The following is a 10,020-nucleotide window of genomic DNA, read 5'->3' on the forward strand; positions in this document are numbered from 1 at the left end:
TGAACAACTTTTGAACGAACCTTCTCGACGCCAGATGCCCAACGAGATAGAACAAATTGGCGTTGATCTTCAGATGCACCTTCTCTACTTGGTATTTCCAAATCAGGAATATACTGCGGGATATTCGTTTCGCGATTCGTCTTCCACAATCATATTGCGTAAAATGATGCAAGCCCTCATAACAGTAGCCATATTCTCCAAATACCATAATCTACACAGATTCGCTAAAATAGCCCAACGCGACTGTAATATACCAAACGCCCGCTCTATGTCTTTTCTAGCAGTTTCTTGCTTCTTTGCAAAATGTTTGTCTTGTGCAATAGTCGGTTTAGCAATCGTTTGAATCAAGGTGACATAATTAGGATAAATACCGTCAACCAAGTAATAGCCTATATCATAATGATGACCATTCACAGTGTAGTTACAAGAAATAGCTTCATCATTGACTATATCATCAAATATTGGTGAGCGATCAAACACATTAAGATCATTGTGAGAACCTGCCATTCCAAAAAAAAAAATGCCAAATTCACGCGTCACGATCGGCAACTGCCTCCAAAATCACTGTTGATTTATGTTTATGGCTAGTGTGAGACCCTTGCCACGCGGATGGGCAATTCTTCCATTGCCAGTGCATGCAATCAATGCTTCCTAGCATTCTAAGCTATCCGCGTTCCTCAGATACTTTAAGCAAACGTTGAATATCTGCAGCATTTGGTTTGCGCAAGTATTCACCTCCAAAAATTCTAATAATTCCACTACAGAAATAACGATGCATTCATGAACAGTTGGCTCAGCAACATGTAACATATCATCTACTAGATCAGCTGCAGTCCCATAAGCAAGCATTCGTATAACAGCAATTACTTTTATTTTTGGGTTAATCCTAAACTTATCCGCAATATTAACTTTTTGTTGAAAATACGAGTAAATAATGACTGACCCATACGAAATCGGCGTCGGAAGTCGTGGTCACGAAATATAGGATTTGCGCCGAAGTAGTTAGCATTTACACGAGCCAGTGTTGCCTCGTACTGACGATTCTTATATTTTTCTCCTTTCTTCGAACCACCATGTGGTCTATAAGCAGACTCCGCTTCTTGCTAACGCAATAAACTCAGACAATATCGAACCAAAGGTAGAGCAATAGCCACTAATTTACGAGTTTTAACTGCAGTGTTATCATTTGAAGAGCTCGATGAAGAATCAGAAGAAGATGAATGATCAATGATCCATTGAAAAATTGTCAAGAGTTTTAGTAGTGTTTTTTTTTTTTTGCTCAAGGAGATGAGTTTAGATGAGAGGGAACATGAAAAATGAAGAGAACCTCGCATGACCAAGAAGGTTAAATGGTTATAGCACGCGGTTTCTGAAAAACCGTGTGGTTTTGGCAAAATTGCGTGGGCTTGGGCCTGTCAGATGGGTATCTATGGCGCGGTTTTGGGAAAACCGCGTGGGCTATATGTTGTGGTTTATCCAAAACCGCGTAGTTTGATGTCGAAAATTTGATGTTGCTCCTAAAATTGCTTGGTGTTTTTTTGGTAGCTCTCCTAAGAGCATCTTTAGGAGAGATACTTTTCTAGCATAAAATACCAAATTTTCAACAATTTGGTGTTTTTTATCTTGAGGAGAGTCACATATTGATGAAAACACCAAATGAAAACACCAAACTAAACACCAAATCGGCCAAAAATTTCCAAAAATTTGGTGTTTTTTCATCTTCAGGAGAGTCACATAATGTTGATGAAAACATCAAACCAAACACCAAATCGGCTAAAATTTGGTTCCAGCTTTGGTACTGTATCAAATCTTTCATGCGGTTTTGGAAAAACCGTACGACTTTTCTAACACCGCATGGGCTTGGGTTTCTAAGTAGACTTCTATGACGTGGTTTTGCCAAAACCTCGTGAGAGATTTGGAAAGAAAATAAATAAGAAAATTAATGTGCGACACATTCACGCAGTTTTTCCAAAACCGTGTGTACTTGGATTTTTAAGATGGGCTTCAGTGTGCGGTGTTGAGAAAACTGCGTGGGCTATATAGCGCAGTCTATCTAAAACCGCATTATTTGATATCGAAAATTTAATGTTTCTCCTAAAAATAAGTTGGTGTTTTTTTAGTTTGGTTAAAAACATTTGGTGTTTTTTTGGTTTTCTAGTTTTAGGGACTTTTAACATATGGCTCTTCTTGTGCGTTCAAAAAGTGAGTGTGGGGAAAATATGTTTTTTAAAATCAAAACTGCCACGTAAAATTTCCATTATAACAATTTGTAATCCAGAGCACCAATGTGAAAAACCACACTGTTATCATCGTCCCATTCAGAATGATAAAAAAAACTCTCTATTTAAATTCTAGTATCTCTACACAAAATCTTTTGGGTGTTCAACTGTTCAAAAGTCACATTCTAATGTGTATTCAGTATTCGGACTAGCTCAACGTACGTACTTTCGAGATCGGTAAATAGTTAGCATACATGTCAGGTAGTCCACTACCATCAAAGAACACAAATCAATAAATCAGCCCGGGTGACTTGGTCAGTTTATTGACCAGGAATATAAGTTTACTTATCCTAACTAAAACGCATTTCTGAAATTCTGAGGCAACAGATAGACATGCAATTCGGTGTATCGTTTGAATATTTAATAGCTACTTTTGGTGGCCTTTCTTTTCATTTGTACGAGAAGTAATCAAAATAGTGAAAATACTCCATGTTGATAGGTTATGATAATAAGCTGGAACATTGATATTAAAAAGAGGAGAAACAGAAGAGGTATGCAGCCCTAAATGGGTTTAGTTGAAAGGTTCAAAAGAGAGGGAGTCTCATCTTTGAGAAGAGACAGAGGAGAGTGGAGGTGTGAAGTTAAAGGGTACTAACTGGGTTCACACACCTTTCTTTTCATTTGTACGAGAAGTAATCCAAATAGTGTCCTGTTCATTGTTACTAGTTTCACAGTACGTGAGTCTGTTCATGTAACATCAGGCATTAGGCCAGCCCAGACACGCACAGGAAGTTAGGTTCTAATTTAACATCAGCCATTAGGCCAACCCAGACACGGTTAGGTTCTAATTTCTAAACACAAATCTTCAATATTTGATGTCCATTACCAAATGGCTTAGAGTTGAACTCATTATTGGATCTTGGGACTCATGTTGTATTGGCCGGTTCAGGGAGATACTTGCAAGCTGAAAAAAGCTCAACCAGGAAGCAAGCTCAGCTTGAATAATGAATCCAACCCAATTCAGGCCATTTACACTCCTTAGCACATAAATTGTTAATTTCAATTTGCTTCCAGAGACTAGTTGATGAGTATTAAACATTAAAGCAAAAGTGCACGTCTAGTCGCGTCTACAATGACATGGGGTAATTAGTTTGGTTTCTTGATCAAGGCATGATATAGCACACATTGAGTGCATATTCATTTACAAGTACGTAATTTCAAGAACTCAATATAGACAACTCTCTATAAACAAGAACTCAATATAGACAATTCTCTATAAACAATGGCACCTGGGGCAATAATTAAAGCAGATGCTTCAAGGAATTAGCAACTTTCGATGGGTTTAGGGACCTTAATTATTAACCTTTTATTTAAATCAATTCTCTACTAAAAGTGATTCTGTTCGTTGTTTATTGAAGACACACTCAATCACAAGAATATTCTCCCCCCGCATGCCATATCTAGTGAAAGATTAGCATGGGATGAACTGAACTAATGAACTATGCTTCCCTTATTCCTTCTTTTTTCAGGCATATTATTATTTGGAAGAAGAATATTTTCCTAAATGGTCAAAATTGTTTAGTTTTATGGAAGCAGATAAGACTATGTTTTAAGATAGAGCATATTGAGGAGGAAGGAAACTAATGAATAATGATGCATATAGTAAGGAAAACAGTGATAGATATGATGTCATTGTTGTGGGAATTTGTTCTTCAACATTATTTTCCACTCCCACGGCACAATAAATAGTGATGTACATGCATAAATGCTGTGGTGGAGGATAATTTCCAACTCATTTAGTTATTCTCTTGTGGCAAAGGAATAATTCGGTATGGGGTAAGTATGGGGTAAGTGTTGTAAGAACCAAGAACCATTTACTTTTGTGGTTCCAGTTCCGGTTACGGTTATTGGCATTTCTTAAAATTGTGGAACCGTACCCATAAGGCCATAACCACCAGTTCCTTGCAGATACCAGTTCCTTGCAGATACCCATCAGTTCCAGTTTTTCATTTCGGCTCTTACGAAATTCACTCTTACTCACATTTTTATTGTTTTTAGTATAAAAATGTGTACTAAAAATACAAGAAAACACTGCACGAATGAGTCACTTTTCAAAGATTAGAGCTCCTCACGTGTTTTCTCTTAGACATGAGGAGCTTTGACAATCATTTAGTTAAAGTCATACAAAATATTCCTTTTATTCCATGAATAAGCCAGCTAGTTTAAAACATTTTTGTACGAATATTGTCTTATTTGAATATGTACAACATGGCGGTGGTGGTGCGTGCAAGCTTGCTCAGTATCAAAGTCAGTATCACATTGCTAATCAAATAAAGTGTAGAATTCGATTTTATATATGTGAACCAATTCGATACTTTCTGTCCGCCCATTTACCATCCTGATGTAGAAGTGGATGCTTATGTACACCAAGTGCTTAGTTCCAAGCTTCCAATACTTATATGCACCACCAGTCCACCACCATTCTTAGCATTATTCTCTAACACGCTTCTTTCAAAAGCCAAGAGCCATCAATCTTATTACCTTTATTTATAATAATAAGTTTAACATTTGAAATTGACTAAATCTTCAAGTATTATCTAGAGCTTTTAGTCTTTCTTTATCTTCTCATCTTACCAACGTTCAGGTGTTCTCTCCCTTTATATAAACCTCGCCTATCACCTCTTTTTTGTTACCAAAACCATGAGATATGGAGAGTTGATTACACACTTTAGCCACCCTCAACACAAACTAAGGTTTGAGTACGTAGAAGTACCTTTTAAGTGTGATGGGTGCAAAGAAGTGGGCATAGGGTCACGGTACAAATGTAGCACTTGTGATTTCGACCTCCATATGCACTGTGCTCTCCCTTCCGCCAGCATAAATCACCCTTTCTATCATAAATGTTCCTTCCAGTTCCTTCGTCGACCACCAGGTAATACTCCGCGCTTCTGCAATGCTTGTGAAAAGGATGTAACAGGGTTTGTCTACCACTGCAATTTATGTGGATTCGATCTTCACCCCTGCTGCGCAAAACTACCACAAATGCTTGACGATGGTGAAGTTAAACTTTTCCTCTATAGGAAGGTAGGCGGAGCTCCATGTCTCGGTATATTTGTAAGCAGCAGTATATCTAGTAATTATTTGAATTACTATGCAACTAGAGATTCTTTTTGTTTATAAACTTTCTTTTTACTAATATAGTTCAACTTTTTTCAATAAATAATAGGTAAGTGCGGCATGCCACCGATGTGGAAGAAAAGGTCGAAGTTGGAGTTATCGATCACCTTGCAAGAAATATAACTTGCATGTGGCATGTGTGAAAGAAATGTTGGTAGAGAGTTGGCATGAGCTATACTTTGGGCACGGAGGGGGTACAACAAAAAATAAGAAGTTGGAAACTAGAATTCCTAGCCTAAAAGGAACACTTCAAAATCATCATAGAAGTAAGAGTAAGGTGAAGAAATGTTGTGAGATGGCTGGATTGGCAGTTCAGTTCATTATCTCAGCTGTGCTTGGCGATCCTTCAGCAATTATCGCTGGAGTTGTTGGGACTTTGATGTCTAAATAATATATATGGACATATGGTACCACTCTTGAAGTTGTATTGATTGTTGTTTGGTGGTTCAGTGGTTGGGATTTCGTAAGGGATTATCAAAGTGGTTTTTAGGGATAGAAGGACTTTATGGTTTATCAATGCTTAGGTTTCAATGCATTCATAGGCCGAGTACATAAGACATTTATATGAGTTTGGTTTGTTATCTATGCCTAGTAACTTTTTCATTGACATGTTAACATGTATTTACATTAACAACGTTCACACTGATCCCTATATTATATTCTCCCATTGCCATTCCATGGTAACAAATTTGGGACCTATATATATTTAATCAACACAAACTAGAGCTCAAGAATGGAGAAAAAACCTAACACTGAGGAAGATCTAGAGGTGGCAGGGGAAGAGATTCCGAAGGGGTTGGCCCATTTTCTATTAGAAATGCCATACTTTGTCCCCGCAGTACATCAGGTTCACGGTGACAATGGACCAGCCACATACCTGTTAATCACAATTGCTAGAAAGATTAGCCAAGGCCAAGGGATATCTTTTTTGGTTAAGTTGATTAATTCTACAAAAGAGTACTGAGACGAGTAGAAGTGAGAGTTCACCAGGATTATTGGCCCGGAACCTGATTACGGCCCATCCAGCAATAGGCACGGCAATAGTGTTGCGTTCTTGTGGATTAACCAAGTTGAACTTCTTTGGGTCATTAATAGGATCATAATTCCCAAACCCTTGCGCCAAAACATAGAAATCAAATCCATGAATATGCATTGGGTGATTTTCAGTTGCCATCAACGCCGTGTTCTGCAGCACAACCTCTACAACTGAGTTGTACTTTAATCTCTTGACACGTGTCTCCTTCTTCGCGATCATTAGCAATTCCATGCTCATTGTCATGTTGGGATTTGTGTAATCAAACTCAAGAGGTGGAAAATTAGGAAAATCTTCGGTGTAGATCCCTTGGACGCCATGGTGAAATGCTTCCAACATGGATAACTTGGATGGAAATTGAAAGGATACGTTGTTCATGTTTGCAGAGTCCTTATATTGACTATCCATATCCATGTCATTAGGTTGACTATCCATGGGCATTTTACAAGTAATATTGGGGCCACAAGGTTCAAGGCCCATATTGATGGTTATAAACATGTGTTCATCCACACTTTGTGGGACTGGCCGCCAATGTGAATTTGTTGTAAGACTTGTGAGATTGCTAAAGAATTTGTGAGCTATCATTGTGTCATTATACCATGGTAGAATCGGCATCAATGGTTTTGAAGATGTTGCACCAGAGTACTGAACAATGGCCGTGGTGGTCGCACCTGCTAACTCCATGGGTGCTGTAGTAGTATAGGGATGAGCAGCCATGTAGTAGTTACCAAGAGGTTGATTTGCTGTGAAGAGAACATCTGCTGACTGTCCCGGTGCTATCACGATGACATCAGTGTGGTATGGTTCAGTGTATCGAGCATCAATTGCAACAACGGAGAAACTGTGTTGCGCAATTTTGAAAAAAAGATGATCACTCATTGCAGCATTGATCATTCGAAGAAGATAAGTCTTGCCTTGCACCACCTTCAGCTTAAATGTTTCTAGCAGCAAAATTAGATTTTTTGAAAACCAAGTTCATGTCTAAAGCAACTTATAAAACTTATATATTTTTGCACTGTGCACATATTTTGTCTTACTGTTGCTTGAGCAGGGGTAAAGATCGCCGGGTCGGCCATTGATTGTGAAAGCATCTGAAGGCATTGGTTCCCCACCATAAGTCATAAATTCCTGCTCAATATCCACAATATTGGCATTCCACCACTGACCTAGTGATATCAAAAAATAAAAACAAGTTAGTGAAATTTTTGGTCAGCTAGTATATATAAATGGAAAACGTCGGTGTATGGCAATTCAGAACGCCTTGAATTAAGAGGCGCACCTAACAAAATGGGAACCTCCTTGTAGGGTTTTGAAAATGGATATGAATGACCTCGCCTTGGGTGAATTATGAGCGCACCGTAGACTGTTTCACGAAGCATTGAGAAATGAGCATGCCACCAAAGAGTACCTTCTTGCTTTGTGACATTGAATTTGTAGGTGTAGCTGGTTCCAGGAATTATTGGACATTGGGTTACATAAGCAGGTCCATCAGCCCATCCACTAAACAATTGAAACACGCCGTGCCTGCACCACGGCACCACCATTACCACATTTAGAAGAGGATAGATGGCTGCCCTTTCGATTAAAATTTTGAAGTCAAGCTAGGAGTTAATAGGTACTTCCAACACTATAATTCTGCCAAAAAGGATGTGAATCGGGGTAAATAATACATTTTTGGATTGGCAGCAAAGTGTTCCGTAGATTTCCATCTTAATTATACCCTGTTCTAGTCATTTTTCTTGGTGTAAAAAACTCCCAATTTTCTGTTCAAAGAAGCAAATTAAACCGTTCCTGTGATCAACGACAATAAATCCAGAATTTATATTTATGATCAAACAACCAAAACATGTACCAGTGGATTGTAATCTTATACGGTGAGTTATTAATCACGTGTATAACAATTGTGTCACCCTCACAAGCTTTGATGGTTGGACCAGGTATGCTGCCATTCACCACAGGTTTCACTTGTTCTCCGCACACTTTACGAAAGGCACGATTACTAACCTGAAAGTGTAGAAAAACACGCCAGTCAGACGAAACAGACTACACCCGAGGGACAAAGAAACCAGAAAAGCGATGCAGATCACTGTTAACCAACATTGAAGGTGTGTTCAACTATAGCAGCCGAAGTTGTAGACGAAAGCAAAGCAAGAGAACAGACAATAGCCAAAAAAATGGTACATCCCATGTTCAAGAGACTAGAGACAGTGGTAGGCTCGTAGTAACTAATAGTCAAGAAATAAAAACACAAATTTTGTTAGAATTAAACCAATATGGAGAGAACACCACACTAACTTAACATGTATTAATCATTGAGAGAATGAGATAGAGAGAATGATTATTCATTGAGGTGAGTGTTAATGGGAGGAGGTTACCTTTATATACAACTAGGCAAAATAAAAGATTACCAGGATAAACACCAAGATAAAAGATTATCATGATAAACACCAAGATACCAAGATATAAGATTATCAGGATAAACACATATCAATGTTGGGCATCATATAAGCCCACGGATTTCATAACAAATTTGAATTATTAAAAGGCAACATCCTCTTTTGTACGAAGATACAAAAAATATATATATGTTATAGGGTGCGGAGACCAAATCTTTTGAGTTAAAAAATGGTGTAGAAGAGTAGGTGGTTCCAGTCAATGTGATAGGGATTTCACGTCGTGATCGACCATGTATTCCAAGTTATCTGTCTTGACTATGGAACTCCTATCATTTATAATTGTTTTCGCACGAAATTTACCTTTTTATTATGTAAAATTTGATAACATGATTGTTATCACTTGAAACCTTCGGAAAATCATTTCACAAGATCTCACATTTCACTATCTTATATGGATCAGAAGTGGGATATGTGATTATGTCAATGTTTTTTCTCCCTTGGGCGAATGTAAAACCTAGATAAATTGGATTTTCACAATTTTGTGAATAAGGCTGGTTTAGGGGCTGAAAACCCCTAAAATTTTTATTAAAGAAATGAAAATGAACTTACACGGTAGAAGTCACCTACATTAACGATTAGAGTCTTATATTCTTTTCTTGAATCATTGTTTACTATTTAGATATGCATTCTTAGCTAAGAGTTTTGTTTTAGGACATTATATATTGTCTCTCACATCGCGTGGCACATGACACACAAAGTAATAAACAATATCTTGAATAATGATTTACAATTACAAATTTCTTTTTTTGATAGAAATGAAAAAGAGAGGCATCCGTTGGATGAGGATGCTCATTCTCTTGTCTCAATCATTGTCACCAAGTACGTTTAAAATGGTGTATTTGAAAAAAAACTTAGGTCGTGTTTTAAACGGAACGTTTCGGAAAAAAAAACGTAAAAAAATGTGGAGCATAAAAAACGGGTTTAAAACGTATAATACATAAAAGAAATGGTAAAAACCGATGATAAAGAATATGATAGATAAGGAATTTGATTTGTTAGTGGAAAAAAGAATAGGCACAGAAAATAAAAATAAAAATAATAAAAATAAAAGAAAATTCAAATACATGAAAGTATCAAATTATCATTATTCATCCAAATACTATAAGTTTTAGATTGAGTACCAAAACACGACTCT

General features: G+C 37.4%; 2 protein-coding genes across 4 annotated transcripts; one reads left to right on the forward strand and one right to left on the reverse strand.

Moving 5' to 3' along the window:
* Positions 1–4,397: 4,397 nt before the first annotated feature.
* Positions 4,398–5,979, forward strand: LOC147516342 (Cysteine/Histidine-rich C1 domain family protein). 2 transcript variants are annotated; one of them, XM_086588987.1, is made up of 2 exons: positions 4,398–5,333; positions 5,446–5,979. In XM_086588987.1, exons 1-2 carry the CDS (start codon positions 4,920–4,922, stop codon positions 5,785–5,787), a joined length of 756 nt encoding a protein of 251 aa, XP_086445113.1. In that variant the 5' UTR covers positions 4,398–4,919; the 3' UTR covers positions 5,788–5,979. The 2 variants fall into 2 exon arrangements, with proteins under 2 accessions (XP_086445113.1, XP_086445114.1); XM_086588988.1 differs by having other exon boundaries at positions 4,398–5,303.
* Positions 5,966–8,991, reverse strand: LOC147516343 (laccase-7-like). 2 transcript variants are annotated; one of them, XM_086588985.1, is made up of 7 exons: positions 8,805–8,991; positions 8,528–8,654; positions 8,282–8,433; positions 7,709–7,953; positions 7,467–7,595; positions 6,384–7,370; positions 5,966–6,273 (listed from the first exon to the last, which is right to left on the reverse strand). In XM_086588985.1, the coding sequence occupies exons 2-7, from the start codon at positions 8,615–8,617 to the stop codon at positions 6,143–6,145; spliced, it is 1,734 nt and encodes a 577-aa protein (XP_086445111.1). In that variant the 5' UTR covers positions 8,618–8,654; positions 8,805–8,991; the 3' UTR covers positions 5,966–6,142. The 2 variants fall into 2 exon arrangements, with proteins under 2 accessions (XP_086445111.1, XP_086445112.1); XM_086588986.1 differs by having other exon boundaries at positions 8,838–8,942.
* Between the last annotated feature and the right edge of the window lie 1,029 nt (positions 8,992–10,020).

Source organism: Coptis chinensis, chromosome 2, assembly GCF_015680905.1.
Source record: "Coptis chinensis isolate HL-2020 chromosome 2, ASM1568090v1, whole genome shotgun sequence".
NCBI classification, from domain to species: domain Eukaryota; kingdom Viridiplantae; phylum Streptophyta; class Magnoliopsida; order Ranunculales; family Ranunculaceae; genus Coptis; species Coptis chinensis.

What these genes read in the sequence shown, in the direction of transcription:
- LOC147516342 (XM_086588987.1), top strand. Translation starts at nt 4,920, where the DNA reads ATGAGATATGGAGAGTTGATTACACACTTTAGCCACCCTCAACACAAA. An exon ending in CTCCATGTCTCGGTATATTT is followed by an intron (nt 5,334 to 5,445) that starts GTAAGCAGCAGT and finishes AATAAATAATAG; the next exon opens with GTAAGTGCGGCATGCCACCG.
- LOC147516343 (XM_086588985.1), bottom strand. Translation starts at nt 8,617, where the DNA reads ATGGGATGTACCATTTTTTTGGCTATTGTCTGTTCTCTTGCTTTGCTT. An exon ending in TAGTTGAACACACCTTCAAT is followed by an intron (nt 8,434 to 8,527) that starts GTTGGTTAACAG and finishes CTACACTTTCAG; the next exon opens with GTTAGTAATCGTGCCTTTCG. An exon ending in GGAGGTTCCCATTTTGTTAG is followed by an intron (nt 7,596 to 7,708) that starts GTGCGCCTCTTA and finishes TGATATCACTAG; the next exon opens with GTCAGTGGTGGAATGCCAAT.